This window comes from Panthera tigris, chromosome D2 (assembly GCF_018350195.1).
Source record: "Panthera tigris isolate Pti1 chromosome D2, P.tigris_Pti1_mat1.1, whole genome shotgun sequence".
NCBI lineage: Eukaryota > Metazoa > Chordata > Mammalia > Carnivora > Felidae > Panthera > Panthera tigris.
Window position 1 is genome coordinate 46,870,792 of NC_056670.1, and position 16,521 is coordinate 46,887,312.

Sequence of the window (16,521 nt, forward strand, 5' to 3'; positions counted from 1 at the left end):
AGTTTTGAATATATTACAGGATTGAGCAAAAGAGTAAATGTGTTGATAGTGTTGGGAGCTGGGGTCATTACCATGACAGAGGGGACACACAGACATGGAATATGGGAAGACAAAAGTAACTGTGGAGATGGATTGAAACAGAAGGCACTACTGTGTACTCACAGACTTGTAAAATACATACATTTGTGTGTGTGTGCGTGTGCATTCTTAGCCTTGTCTGCTAAAATGCTTTAAAAGAAGACACCCCAGTAGCAATGAGCACATCTAGTGCCCAGATATTGATCTCTAATACCATTCCCCTTTAATTTTTTTAATATTTATTTTTATTTTTGAGAGAGAGAGAGAGCGAGCGAGCACGCATGACTTGGGGGGGTGGATCAGAGACAGAGAGGAAGACACAGAATCTGACACAGACTCCACATTCTGAGCTGTCAGCACAGAGCCCGATGCGGTGCTTGAAATTATGAACCACAAGATCATGACCTGAGCTGAAGTTGGATGCTTAACAGACTGAGCCAGCCAGGCACCCCTTTAAAAGAAGACAGCCCAGCAGCATTGAGCACATCTAGTGCCCAGATCTTTGTCTCTAATACCATTCCCCCTTTAAAGGAGCCGGATTCCTCAGGGAAATGCCTGATTCCATGGTTAGGACAGGATAGGTACAAGATAAGCCCAGGATATTTTGTTGTACCAGAAAGTAAAGAAAGTGATCAGGATACAGGAGTCAGTTTGAAGGAGTTCCCACCAGCCAAATCTGGACAAGCTAGGCACCAAAATATTAAGTATAGTAAATAAATTGCAAACCACTGAAAAAGTATGAATTGAGTCCACATATAATAAATAGATAATATATAATAAATAAATGGAGAAAAAGAATGAGGGGCTCTTGCTCACTGGAGAACGTCAAAGATTAAATGGTAAGCATGGAGGAAGTGATAGCACAGGATAATCCTCCTTTGCAACCATCATGGTAAAGATTGGATCAGGCAAAAATCAGTAAAAATACCAAATCTAATGGAAATTTTGTCTTAAAGCGTCTTCCCACAAATTGCTTATTAGCTACAAGGGAGAGGAAAAAACTCAGTATCTGTACAGTGGAGAAATCAGACAACACCTTGACTGGGTAATCAAAAATAGCATCACCAATGGGGTCAGATGGCCATCAGGTGCCTCTATCACCTATGCAGTGCTGACTGAGAATGTATAACTTCAACCTAATTATGAGGAAACAGCAAACTCTTTATTTTTTATTCTTTAATTCTTTTATTCTTTAAATATGTCAATGTCATAAAAGACAAAGAAAGGCTATAGAAATACTCCGAATTCAAAAAGAGGCTAAAAGACATGACAACTGAAGGCAATACCTGACCCTGGACCCTGTATTGGAGGGCAAGAAGGATATAAAGGGTTTTTACCAGGGCACCTGACAGAATTGGAACATAGATGACAGAGTAGATAAAAATATTCTATCAATGTTCATTTATGAGTTTAATAACTGTAATGTGTTACTATAAGAAAATATTTTATTCTTAGGAAACACACACTGAAGAATTTAGGAAAAGGAGCATAAAGTGCATAAATAACTTAAGCGCAAATGGTTAAGAAAAATTGTGCATGTGTTCATATATATAAACGTCCATATATGTGTACACACACACACACACACACACACACACACACGGGTATTTATTTTTCCTTTTGTAACTTTGTATATATGAAACTATGTTCAAATAAAAAGTTTTAAGAATTATGTAAGAAGGAAAAATATATTTAAGTTGAACTAGTAAACTTGACATAGTTGAGTATTCCCAAATTTGGGAAAGAATCTAAGACTTTATAATACACGTGAGATTCTAAAACACCAAAGTATTTCCTAATTTCCAAACTAATATTTATTGAGTATCCACAACGTGAGGTGCCATTACTAGGCCTCATTAATCTTGGAGTACTGAAAGTAATTAATCTCAAATAGAGATAAGTTTTAATTAAAACTACTCAACCAATTTATGCATGTGTTAAAGCTTCGGTACACTCGATTTTAAAAGGTTCCTAATTAACCTAAACTACATATAAAAATGGAAAAATGAATTGTCATTTTCCTCTACCATGAAGTACCATGTCTTACCTTCTAGTTTGAATGAAAATTTGGCTTTAAGTATTTCCTATTTAAAAAAAGAGAGAGAGAGATCCAAAGAGAAACACTTTTAGTCTTATTTTCTCCTTATATACAGAACTACTAGATCACTGGTCATTTGACCCTTAAGAAAATGAAATACGAATAAAAAAACTTTCACAATTTATCTCCCTATAGAATTTATTTTAAAAATGCTGGAGCTAAGCTTGACAGAGCTACCAAAAAAAAAAAGGCCAGATCATGGGGCGCCTGGGTGGCTCAGTCGGTTGAACGTCCGACTTCGGCTCAGGTCATGATCTCACAGCTCGTGAGTTTGAGCCCCGTGTCGGGCTCTATGCTGTCAGCTCAGAGCATGGAGCCTGCTTCAGATTCTGTGCCTCCCTCTCTCTCTGCCCCTAACCCACTCACATTCTGTCTCTGTCTCTCTCAAAAATAAATAAACATTAAAAAAAATTAAAAAAAAAAAAGGCCAGATCTTAATAAGAGAAACCCATTCTCACCACATTTTTGGTTTCACATCCATTTCTATTTGGGTACACACTGCAATCTGAGCATGTGCCAGACAGTTTGGGACTACAGACTGGAGACCTGAGTTCAGTCCTTACCCATCTGCTAGCTATCTAGTATCTATGACTTTGGTCAACTCACTTAACTCCCTTGCCTGCATTTTTCCCAGCTATGCTATGAAGGAGTTAGATCAGACGATCCCTAAAGACTCTTTCAGAGCGTAGAATTCCATAATCCCTGCTATAATTTTTCTCCTTGCACTGGATATTAGACTATAAATATACAAGTGAAATTTTCAGAAATATAATCTTGACTCTATATATCAGTAATCACTAACAAAAGATAATTTTAAACAGAACTGTTTTCAGACCTTATTATGTACAAAATCCTCAGGAACTTTGCAAATCTAAATAATTAAGTCTCATGATTTAGGTGAATTCTCTTGCATCACAAGTTAGATGAGAATAAATCACAAGTCTAATAGGGTATGTGGACTGATTCCAAGTATGATATAAAAGCATCAAATTCTAACTTCAAGCACAACTAGGTGCCAAAATAATCACTTAAATTAACCTGCAGGGAGCTGGGTTTTAATTTTCTTTTTGGCATCGATGTTAAGCTATGAAGAAAATTCAAATAAATATAAATGACATCAAAAAGCAATTCATAAGGTCCTCTTGCAACAAATGAACCAAACCAAAAATGAGTAAAATGATGGATATGCATACCACAGGTGTGGTTTGAGGCCATCAGCATGTAATATTAGTAACAACTGCTACCACCAAGTTCTTAAACATGCTGAATGGTTCTAGCGGCTTTAAAAAGCACAAACTCAAGACTTACAAGAATTAACTCAGTTAATCCTTACAAAAACTGAATAAGGTAAATGTAAGTATTATGTCCATTTTGAAAATAAGGCAATATAGGTATCAAAAGGTTTAAGCAGTTTGTCTAGGGTCACAGACCAAAAAGCAGTGGATCTGAGGGTTGAACCCTGGCAGTCTTGACTCAGACGCACTCCCTCAACCACTACTCTGCAAACCTGTCATGCCAAGTCATTCTGCTCTACTCCAAGCAACATACCATGTGCCAGTCCGAAGAATTTCCTCATGTTGTTTACATTATTTAAATGCATGCTGGCAAATAAACCAAATAGTATAGATTTGAAAGTGTTGCTGATGTTTTTCTAATGAAACCCAAGGTGTTTTTTGTGCTCTCACACCCAGTTACACTGAAAGCTCAAGGCTTTTTGCTCACTCTTTTCAGCCAACTCTTATTCTGTAATTGAGGTCTTGTTCTCTGGCTACTGTTTTTAATCAACATCACCGGCAACTTCCACCCCCCCCCCCACCTGAATATTACTAAAGGCCCCATCGTTGATCCTTCCACCTGCTTTAAATGCACTCTCTCTTCAAGAATTCAACCATCTCTAGAATAGCAAATCCCAAATCCAGATCCAGATTCAGAATTTGTGGCCAATGAAGATTAAACAGCAAGAGTGCAGACACTGGGCTCTAGGGCATCAACCCTGGTTTGTATCCTAACATTGCTGCATGCTATCCTTGTGACATTGGGCTACTTACCTCTCTCTGCCTTGACTATTTCACCTATAAAGATAAAAATAAAGCTTACCTAATACATTGTTATGAGCTAATATATGTAAGGAAAGCACTTAGTATAACAATTTCTGGAACATAGAATGTTTGTAGGCATTCTCAACTAACAACAACGACGATACAACGACAACAACATACTGGTTTTTGCGAAAGGCCAAATGTGAATTTTGATTCTGACTCCTACTAGGTCTCTCTTTGGGCTTTTTTACTAGCCTCTTTTTAAACCTTGGTTTCCTTATCTTAAAAATGTGGCTACAAATTGAAGGGTAACCATGCAAACTAAAGGAGAGAATGTAGTCTTTCTTAAACATGGCTGATCATCAGTATCTCCCAGACAGTTAAAATTTCCCAAAGCCATTTCCCAGATCCACTAACTAAGTGGCATCTCTGAGGTGCTGATGACAACCATTCCACTCACTCTAGACACCTTGAATGCATTATCATGTACAAGACCCCATTCTAGACACTGGGCCCATAGAAGAGGACAATGTAGAAGTGTTAAGAAAGGAATATTCTTATTCAAGTGTGTAAGAGCAAAAGGCTGAGAAAGAAATGGAGTGTGGTGTGTTCTGACAGAAGGAAGCAAGGTGATAAGAAGCCTGTGGTAAGAAAAACTGAACTGAACTGGCCCATATTTCTATTCTAACCTTCCATTTTTTATTGACAGTCACCTCTTCCCCAGTTCTACAAACAGACCTCCCACAAACCCCAGCCAGAGGGATAGGCTGGGCCAACGATAGCATGGTAGAAAATGATTTCTCAGAACTGTCCAGGTTTTCCTATCTTTTCTAGATCAATGATTTTTCTGGAGTTTAGCTATCTTGATTCCAAAATAGCAAAACAACCAGTAAACACATTATTTAAGTTTGGTGTCAATGGGATATAAGGTATGAAGGAAAATAAATTTACAAAAAAGTTTATATAATTTCAGAGAAATTTTCATTTAATATAAATATGCAATAAAAATCAACTGAGGGGCACCTGGGTGGCTTAGTTGATTAGGCATCTGACTTCGGCTCAGGTAATGATCTCACGGCTTATGGGTTTGAGCCCTGCATCAGGCTCTGTGCTGATAGCTCGGAGCCTAGAGCCTGCTTCGGATTCTGTGTCTCCCTCTCTCTCTCTGCCTCTCCCCAGCTTGTGTTCTCTCTCTCTCAATAATAAATAAACTTAAAAAAAAAAAAAATCAACTGAAAAACTTCTGAATCTCACTGGGCATGTGTCCAGTGTTTACTGACTTGCTGACTACAATGATTTGGTTCAAGAGATAGGAAAGTGATCTAAGTTGGCCCAATTTTTAAATGGAGGAGTTCTCCTTTCCACTAGGGTCGCTCAGTTGCAGTACTGTAAACCTGGAACCGTTTGGTCTCCAGCTCCTGCCATGGAGAGATAACCAATGGAAATAGAAGAGAATGAAGTTATCATCTTCAGAGAAGCAGGCATTGGAGAAACCAACACACAAGAGGAAGTGTCTGATCCTAGGACCCAGTAATCCCTGAGGCCAAATCTACCCAGTCTTTCTCTGCCATATCAGTAGACAGTGGCCATTCAGGCTTAAGTGATTAGGTAGATTAGCGTATCTTAAAACTAAATAATCCTAATACAGAACTTGGTTGCAGTGTTGGCAGTTGGGTATAGGTAGGACAGGAAGGAGGATCTTTGTGGAATAGTTAACACTAGAGTACTGTCTTTTTTTTTTTTTTTTAATGTTTATTTTTGAGAGAGACGGAGACAGAATGCAAGTAGGGAAGGGGCAGAGAGAGAGGGAGACACAGAATCCGAAGCAGGCTCCAGGCTCTGAGCTGTCAGCACACGGGGCTCAAACCCACAAGCTGTGAGATCATGACCTAAGCCGAAGTCAGACGCTCACCCAACTGAGCTACCCAGGTGCCCCAGTCTTTTTCTTTTCTTTTTAAATATTTATTCATTTTTGTGAGATGGAGAGAGACAGAGCGTTACCAGGGGAGGGGCAGAGAGAGGGAGACACAGAATCTGAAGCAGGCTCCAGGCTGTCAGCCCAGACCCTGATGCAGGGCTTGAACCCACGAACCTCGAGATCATGACCTGAGCCGAAGTTGGACACTTAACCGACTGAGCCACTCAAGCACCCCTAGAGTGCAGTCTTAAAGGAATATAGGGAATTAGGCAGATGCTAATAGGCAATTTCAGAAGAATGTGCAAAACCCTAGATTAATGAAAGGCATACAGGGTTGTTGAATAAATTTGTTAAAGAGAAATTCCTTGAGCATATTTTATTTGCAAATCACTTAGGTAGCGAAGGTAGGGAATGGATATAGAAAAGAAAATACACAAGAGTACAACATCAAGATACCTTTAATTACAGTAGACTAGCAAAGGCATAATTTTCTCAAGTCAGGTAACACAGTATGGAGAGATATAAAAAATAAACATTGAAGGAAATGGAAGGAGGAATTGACAAAAATATAATAGAACTTTAGAGTACCACTCAATACCTTCACAAAGCAAGCAGACAAAATTAGAGGGATACAGGGTCTGAGCTAATAAGTATAGAAGCTCATAGACATAGAATAAGTTCTACATCATTCAGAGACATCTTTTCATGTACCAATATAGCATCTACAACAACTGTTATGCCACCAAGAGTAGCTCCAAAAAAAAAAATTTAAAAATAATAGGTAAAAGAGGGGAGCCTGGGTGGCTCAGTTAGTTAAGCATCCAACTTCAGCTTAGGTTATGATCTCACAGTTCGTGGGTTCGAGCCCCACATCAGGCTCTGTGCTGACAGCTAGGGGCCGGGAGCCTGCTTTGGATTCTGTGTCTCCATCTCTCTCTGCCCCTCCCCCAACTCATGCTCCATCTCTCTCTCTCAAAAATAAATTAAAAAAAAAAAAAGATATCTGGTGGTACCCTTAGAGCAGAAGCCCACTTCAGTCTCTAACTGAGATGGGATGAATAAAGTCACAAAAAGAAGCTACTTCTAACAATGAAAAAACGCCAAGTAACCTACAGAATCTTACACTCTTCCTGAGTCTACTAGAGAGCTGTGTTGTTGCAAGGCAATCAAAGTATGACAACCCCCTCCAAGAAGATACAAAACAAACTATGATCTTTGAAAGAGCACAGGAGACAGAGGTAAGCACCATACAAATGGGTAAGAATAAAACAGCTAAAACTTTAACATAAAATTTAAAAGCCAAGTGTAGACTGGGGGGTTATTTTGGAATAATCAGGAGCCCAAGAAATAGAGAGTTCACACTCACTCAAAAGCTCTTTTTCATAGGCTTCCACAGGGTGCTCAGAAAGATGAAGGGCCAGGAGGAGGACAGAGAGAGCCCACATGGTAGCACAGGCACGCAGGAGATGACTGGCTGCTGGTGGGCGAAGGGCACCAAACCCCTCCCTCTTCCCCATGTCCCTTCTTTTCTACCCTCTAGTTCTAGGGACATGGGCTGCTTTGGGGCAGAAAGTTGTTAGTAAATGTCTGTTGAATGAATGAATATATGAAAAATATTATCTTAACAGTTGTCAGCAGAATGTATAATGAAAACAGTTCAAAATTAAATTGTTGTAAATTGCAATCCTCCTGTATAGTTAGGCAGAAAGCATATTAACAAATATTTAGTCTTATTGCTAATAAAAGAAATAGAAGTTTAAGGATCTGCATATGCCCATGTTTGCTCTCCATGGTTTTTTTTTTTTTAAACTATCCTTCCTTCCTTCTTTCTCTATTAAGGTAGGGATAAGCATCTGATGGTTCAAAGAGTCCTCCTGAAAGGTTTGGTAAGACCTAGGGACAGATAAAGATGGCCAGTCAAGAAAAAGTTAATATTGGCTGTGTCTTTATCTGCTCTCAAAGGGTTTTAGCTTTCCAACTTTTCTAACCTTGTATCATCTCTCAATACTCTCAAGTGGACCATAGCTTCTTGATTCCTTTCTATGCACCTGCTCTACCTCCCTAATACCAGGTCATTAGCAAACATCTCTTTATTGGTACTCTCTTCTTTTGGAGATTCATCTAGGATTTAAATGCCCGCTTTGCCCATGTCTACTATGTGACTGATGAGAAAGTAAGCTTATAAAAGAGGAGTTTATAATGTCTTGATGGCTGTTTTTCTTAACTGAGATATAACTGTCATATAAAATTATGTAAGTTTTCAAATATACACTATGATGATTTGGTATTTGTACATATTAAGAAATGATTATCACAATAAGTATAGTTAACACCCATCACCACACAGTTACAAGATTATTTTTACTTGTGATGAGAACTTTCAACATCTACTCTTTAAGCAATTTTCCAATATGCAATACAGTTATTACTAATTATAGTCACAATGTTATACATTATATCCCCATGATTTATTCATTTTATAACTGGATGTTTGTACATTCTAATCCCTTTCACCCATTTCACCCACCCCCATACCCCACCTCTGGAAACCACCAATCTGTTCCCTGTATCTACGAGCTAGGTGTTTTGTTTTTGTTTTTGTTTTTAATATTCTACATAAAAGTGAGATATACACTATTTGCCTTTTTCTCTCTCACTTATTTCACTTAACATAAAAATGCCTTCAAGGTCTATCCACGTCGTCAGAAAAATTTTTAGTAAGACTTTTTGTTACAGAAACAATATAAGCTTAAAACAGAAAAGTACAAATTAAAAAAAAAATCTATATCACTCACCTAGAGACAACCATAGCTAATCTTTGCACATAAACAGATGAACACAGAGAATCTCAAATTTGTGATATTTTATATTTATCATTTGATTTTCAGAACTGTTTATAATACATATACTATGTATTTCCCCCATTTGGCAGTATTCTAAAAACATACTTCCATGTCGGCAGTTGTATTTCTGCAATAGTTCTAATGTCTACATAATATTTCGTTACATAGATGTACCACAGTATCTTTCTTTTCAAAATCAGTTTCAGTAAACAATTCCCCACTAAAGGATAAATAACTACTTCTAATTTTTATGATTATTCAAGTGAATGAAGGAGAAGGAATTGTCAAAAGGTCACTGTTAAGTTTAAATCTCAGTAATTGGGAAAATGAACTACATAATGAAACTCTTTGAATACTATGCTTGGTACTCACCAAGGGGAAACAAAACTGTAATCGTAGAAAAATATTTTTATGCCACAAAGAAAAGAAAGGAAAGGAAGACATTTATAAAGCTTCTCAAATTGTCCATCACAAATGACCAAAGCTTATGGCAGACCTGGTTTTTTGGATTGATGATACGAATCTACTCATTCATTTTACTTCACAGAAAAACAGCAAACTCGTCTGCCATAAGATCAATAAGCCCAGAATGAAAAACAGGTTTCCTCAAATTGAGGATGATAAATAATTTCATAAAACCTAAAAATTCTTTCTTCTATAGATTTTCAAAACACTGAAAATAATAACATGCAGGTTTTGTTTTTGATTATGAAAAAAATGTGGGTGAAAGCCTTTAGAATGAAGGAAAAGATTTCTCTAAGCATGCCACAAATATGTAAACACATAAAAATTAAGTCCACGTGACAACAACCCAACAGGCTGAAATAAATGAAAAAATACCTGCAACATAATATAACAATTAATGATATTTCTTTTTTTTTTTAATTTTATTTTTAAGTAATCTCTACACCCAACATGGGGCTCGAACTCATGACCCCAAGGATCAAGAGTCCCATGCTCTTCTGACCGAACCAGCCAGATGCCCCAATACTTCCTAATATACAAAGAGTTATTACTATCCATTGAAAAGTCAAAACTATTTCCAAAGAGCTAAATGGGCAGAAGAGTGAAAAAAACAATTCACAAAGCAAATAAAAATGGCCAATAAACATATAAAAACTGTTGAACCTCAGAGAAATTTTAAAAATTGACAAAAATCCCTTGTTAGTGAGGATTCTTATGCAGGTAAGACAACAGAAATTGATATAACCTTTCAGAAGGATAACTTGCAACAAGTATCAAAATATAAAGTATATATGCCTTTGGGTTATTAATCTCACTTCTAGGAATTAATCCTAAGAAAATAATCATATATAACATATGTAATTATATACTGCAGTATTGCTTATAAGATTAAGAAAATAAACCAACTGTCTATAAAGGGAGAACCAGTGAAATAAATTATGGTAAGTAGAAATACATACAACAGAATACTATATAGCTATTAAAAATGTTGACAGTACATTTACATTTGTATGGTTTTCAAAAAGAAGAGGTCAGAGCATAGACTGGTGTTATGTTATTAATGTCAAATGGTTACACAGATTAATAGGAATATCTGAAAAGATGATCACCAAAAACGTTAACAATGAACTCTGATGATTTTTACACACTTCATAATATTTTTCTGGATTAAAAAAATAATAAACGTGACATTTTTACAAAAATAACATACTCATACATAATGACAGACTCAACTATTTTATTCCCAGCGAGGTAGATTTTTATCTATATCTAGTTTGGCTATCAAGGCCAGTTGGCTGTTTTCTGTTTTATTACTTTATTAACTGTAGTATAACAAAGAATTTCAAAAACCTCGGAATTTCCTGAATGTCTTTGTTATGCTAAGGAGGACTCTGGGTGAGCCCCCACATAGCTACAGGATTGGGATTTTCAGCCACTGACTTCCAGCAAATGGAAGGAGAGTTGAAACGGAGTTCAATAATGGGGCCAATGATTTAATCAGCAATACCTATATAATGAGGCCCCAATAAAAACTTTGGACATCGGGATGCCAGGGCCATGAGTTCAAGCCCCATGCTGAGGTGTGGAGCCTACTTAAAAAACAAACAAGCAAAAACACTTTGGACATCAAAGGTCAGTGGAGCTTCTCATTGGCGAACACACTGATGTATGAGGAGAGAGATGTGCCCTGACACCACAGCGAGAAGGCATGGAAGCTCTGTATTCCCTCACAGATCTCACCCTATGTGTATCCTTTATAATAAAATGTAGTAGCACCTTCCTGAGCTCTATGAGTCATTCTAGTGAATTATCAAATCTGAAGGAGCTTGTGGGAACCTCCTAGATTGGTAGCCAGTTGGTCAGAGATGTAGGTGGCCTGCGGACACCCTGCCCCCAGACTTGCAGCTAGAGTCTGAAGTAGAGGTGGTCTTATGGAGGACTTTGCCCTTAACCTGTGGAATTTGCACTAACTCCAGGTAGTTAATGCCAGGATTGTATTGCAGCACACCTAGTTGACGACAGACCAGTTGGGTTGACACAGAACAGTATCCTTCTTAAGTAATGATACAATACGATTTTCTACGACTGATACTTTTGAGAGTAAAGTAAATGTCATAATTTGGTAAATGGCCAGTAGCTTTGATCAGATTTTGGGATTTTTCTACCATAAACAATAAAATGTAAGAAATGTTTATCTTCTTGGGTACCCAAGTGGCTCCTTACCTATGTTATTCATGCAACTCTCCCAAGCTGTACTCCCACATATGTGCACCTCTACTAAAGCATTCACTACTATATTGCATTTTCTATGCTTCTCTCTCATATGCCAAATTGTGAATTCCAAAGCAGGGACTACATTTTATTCACCTTTGCATTCTCAGAGTCTACCACAGTGCCTACAACATAGCGGATGCCTCACAAGTTTGGTGAATGAGTGAGTCAACGAAATTGCTCTATCAAAATCACTTCTGTGAAGGAAAGTGCTTAATGGGTACTTTGGTTTGAAACTTCATAGTCATTCTGGACTCTTCCATGCCTCTATTCAACTAAATACTGGTCTGGTAGACTAAAGAGATCTTTACAGGGAAACAACAAATAAAAATAAGTATTCCTTTAAATACAATAAGGAAAAAGAGGATGGTGTCAAATACTGTTTTTCTCTTCAATCTTTGTGGTCTCTTATTATATAAAACAGAACATTAGAAATCCAAGTTTGAAGGACTTTTTCTCTGTAGTCAAAATGCTTATCATTCTTACAACAACTTATTCACTTACCTTTTAATCTAGCATCACCGCCAAAGGCACCACAACCCCAGTTTCCTGTGGCCACTGCAGAAAGATTCTCTGAAGAAACTCCAGGACGGAGAAATCCACAGTAAGCCTGCAGGATGAAAGAAACATCACAGTGTGTGAGTGACTAGACACTAACAGTATTTCTGACTGATGTACTAAGATCAGTGGCTATTACCAAACTTATGCTCTATTTTCTTTTCCTTTTCTTTTTTTTTTTTTAGGGGCCAAAGTAGAGGGAAAACAAGAAAACCCTGGGATTATAGAAGAGAGTAAGAAATGATCAATTCTAGTATTTATTTGTTTTGATGCTGGGCCAAAGCCCTTAAACCAATACAGACAAGTCTCAGTTTCTTTGCCTGATTCAAACAAATATAAATGAAAATATCAAAGGTATTTCAAGAACTGATGGGATCCCAATTACAAACTACCAGGAACTGAAGGGAGGAAAGACACTTAACATATAGCTTTATTTGAAGGCTTCTGAACACCATTTTTTCCATTAAGGTAAAGAGTTATCACCACTGTGCTTCCTTAACACTTGCTCTCTCAGTTATTGGGACTTAAAGACTAGTAACTGTGTATGGGATTCCTATACCTGGTTATAAAACAATCTTTAAGGTCCCCTCTAGCTCCAAGATTCTCTGGTTTCACAGCTCTGCTTTAAGCTAGAATATTTTAACATTCGCTAGTCACTTTGAGAAAAGTATGATCTATCCTGAGGACACTGGCTAAGTCTTACTTAGAGGAACATTTAATTTTGTACATGAGAAGACTGCAGTTTAAGCCCCAAAGTTGTAGATTTCCATTTCTTTGCTGCCAGCCTAGTTGGTCTTTCTCAGTTTTCTGAAACTATCAGACTATATTAAGAGGTTTAATGTAATAGCAAAGCAAATCTCCCCTGGGTTCTCTCAAGTAGCAAACAAAGCCTAAAATATAGCTTATGTGTAATAGTAAATAAAATAAAAAGAATGATCTGTGACAAATGTTGCTAGAGAAAAATCAAGGATAAAGAAAGATGCCTCCATGAAACCCACACATAGAAATATAGTAAATTGCTCTCTGAAGTTTCCACAAAGGTATAAAAATTTATTTTACACACTGTCTGGATAGATTAACAAGGCTATTCCTTCCACCCCCTCCTAGGCTGTAAATCCTGACAGATATTAATTATAAGTTGGTACCAGACCATTATTCAATGCTGTGGTACAGAGCTTACACTAGAACTCACAAATTACCTGTATAATCAGATGCATGGAGCTTCTGAAAATCTCTTTCAGATCAAAAATATCAAGAGCTCAGGTTTGTTTTTTTTTTTTTTTTTTTTTTTTTTGCAGGTTCTTAAAAGACACAGAGTCTCTGCCTTTATGCCAAAGGGGGAGAAAAGACTCTGTCAGAATACACATAACTTTGCCGCTTGCTTCCCTGTCAAATTCTCCTCAACAGGCCTACATGAAGATGAGGATTTCTTAGCCTCCTGTTAGTGCCGCCTCTCTTTTACACTGTCAGAATGGCTTTAGTCTCTTCCTATTGCCATCTCTACATATCTGGGCTGACTCCTCTTTAATGAGCAAACATACCTTGGTGAAACCAGAGCCTAACAACAGAGAATTTGAAATATTTATATTATTAGATGAAAAGTCTAATGTAAAGTGCTAACCAATTGTGCTAAAAAAAAAAAACCCAAAAACTCCACAACTATCTTGAAAAATGGCCATAACAAAAACAAACTATAAAAACTGAAATTAACCAGCATTCGTGTTTTAAGCAAAAAAATCAAATAATACTTTAAAAACTTAATCAGAAATTAAAAGATATAAAACAATTCAGAGTAATTAGGTACAAATAGTAACTATTTGAGGTGCGTGGGTGGCTCAACTAGTTGGTTGAGCGTCCGACTTTAGCTCAGGTCATGATCTTGTGGTTCATGGGTTCAAGCCCTGTGTAGGGCTCTACACTGACACCGCAGAGTCTGGAGCCTGCTTTGGATTCTGTGTCTCCTTCTCTCTCTGCATCTCCCCTGTTCACGCTCTGTCTGTCTCTGTCTCTCAAAAATAAACATTAGGGCGCTTGGGTGGCTCAGTCGGTTAAGTGTTTGACTTCAGCTCAGGTCCTGATCTCACCTTTTGTGAGTTGGAGTCCAGCATCAGACTCTGCACTGACAGTTCAGAGCCTGGAGCCTGCTTCAGATTCTGTATCTCCCTCTCTCTCTGCCCCGCCCCTGCTCACACACACACACACACACACACACACACACACACACACACACACACTCTCTCTCTCTCTCTCTCAAAAATAAACATTAAGAAAAACTTTTAAAAATAAACGTTAAAAACTTTAAAAAAAAGAATAACTATTTATAGTGATTAAATGCAAAATTCTTTTATTCTGTTTAAACCAAGTATTTCCAAGGTCAGACATAAGAGAGAAGCAGCAAGCTCTTCTAAGTCTCCTTTAGAGGAACAACCCATACTTCTCCCTTCTGCAGTAAGGAGAAATATCCCTCAAATGCTAGAGACCAGAGCAGGGTCACTAATCACAGAATCATTTCCTTTTACAGCAGTAATGAGCCCCTACAGTAACAAATAAAGATCAGATAAGGATAGAGACCTCAAAAGAGTGAAGTTGCCAAGTTCTTACTTCAGAGAGAAAGGTACTAGGAGTTCTCAAGAGCTCCATGCTGGCAACAAATACATCCCTCCCCCCACACTCACCGCCAGAGAACTTGAGGCAATTTATCAGAGCAGTAAGAATAAAAAGAAAGCCAGCTCAAACTCTATAGTCACATCCTGACCATAATCTATAGTCACATCCTGACCATAATCACTAATGACAGAGCTATTTATTTTTTATTAATAAACAACTTTAAAGAGAAAAAGAGGAAGCATTCATACCTTAGGACAATAAGTAGAGAATACCAAAGAACACTCATCTCAGAATGAGTTTTGATGGGAAGGGAAGAAGAGAAGGAAGACAAAGGTAATTCTAGTATCCTGAAGGATACAATGGGGAGCTTTGAGAAAAGCAAGAGGCAGGAAGAAAATACTGGTACCTAGAGGTAAAAACTAGAGCCCAGCCAGAAAGTGATGAGATAAATACAGAGATACAGGATGGAAGCAAAGAAAGTGAAAAATAAAACCAAGAAAACAGTTGTAAAAACCTACAGGCCCAGAACTGGACCTGGGAAATAGACGGTACTCAAGGGAATAGTCACAAAAATCCATGCACACACATGCATGAGCACACACACTCTTAAGTAAGAGCTCAGGCTTCAACATCAAGTTTAGCAGGCTCAAGTAGATAAAATTAAACTATGTCTTTCATTATAATGGAAATAGATTATACTGTTAGCTAGAGTAATAATTTACAATTATTATTCCCAAAGAGTCACTTATTTGGAGACAATCTACCACTTGTCTAACTTAAATTAATACAAAGTTGGTACCACTGCTGATTTTCTGAGGTCTTATAATATTGTGATCTCTTAAAAACAAACATAATATAAAAAGATCCTTAAGAATCTTGTGGAAGAAAATAAAATATTATTAATCAAGAGTCTTAAAATTGTCCTTGGAGGGGTGTCTGGCTGGCTCAGTCAGTACAGCATGAGACTCTTGATCTCAGGGTTGTGAGTTCAAACCCCACATTGGGCATGGAGCCTATTTAAAAAAAAAATTATCCTTAGATTAAGTAATAACGATTTTGCAAAATTTTCATCTTTTGTAAATTTCTTTTGTTATTTGATTAAATAACAAAGAGGTTTATTACTACATTACGTGTAATGAGAAAAACTTGGGACCACCAAGTTATTCAAAAATAGTAGTTCAATTGTAGTACACCAATCCAACCAGTGTTATGGCCATTAAACAAATTATTATGATGATATTAGAAAATGCGAAAAATATTTACAATATATAGTTGAATAGGTAAAATACAAAGTTATAGGCAACTTTTGAACACATTTTTATGAAACTATTCATGTGGAAGGACGTACAAAAATGAAAACAACTATTTGAAAGGTAGGATCACGAATGACTTTTTTCTCCACAAAATAATTGGGGGAACCTGGGTAGCTTGATCCTGGCTCAGGTCAACAGTCAACAGATCGAGGCCCCTGTGTTGGGCTCTGCACTGACAGCACGGAGCCTGCCTGGTATTTTCTCTCTCTCTCTCTCTCTGTCCCTCCCCGACTTGTGCACAAGCATGCATTCTCTCTCTCAAAATAAATAAATAAATGTTAATTGTAACATTACTAGATAGACTAAATAAAATGAAAGAATTCTGCAGACC

At 37.3% G+C, this 16,521-nt stretch overlaps 1 protein-coding gene across 10 annotated transcripts in view; it reads right to left on the minus strand.

Moving 5' to 3' along the window:
* PARG (poly(ADP-ribose) glycohydrolase) overlaps positions 1-16,521 on the minus strand; it is a 132,362-nt gene that overhangs the window by 7,084 nt on the left and 108,757 nt on the right. For all 10 annotated transcript variants that reach the window (XR_006209030.1, XR_001510073.2, XM_042960254.1 and 7 more), the window contains one exon: positions 12,217-12,322. Coding sequence is in view for 8 of the 10 variants with exons in the window: in XM_042960254.1 (XP_042816188.1) it covers positions 12,217-12,322 (106 nt within the window). In the remaining 2 variants the exon portion in view is untranslated. The remainder of the gene's footprint in view (positions 1-12,216; positions 12,323-16,521) is intronic.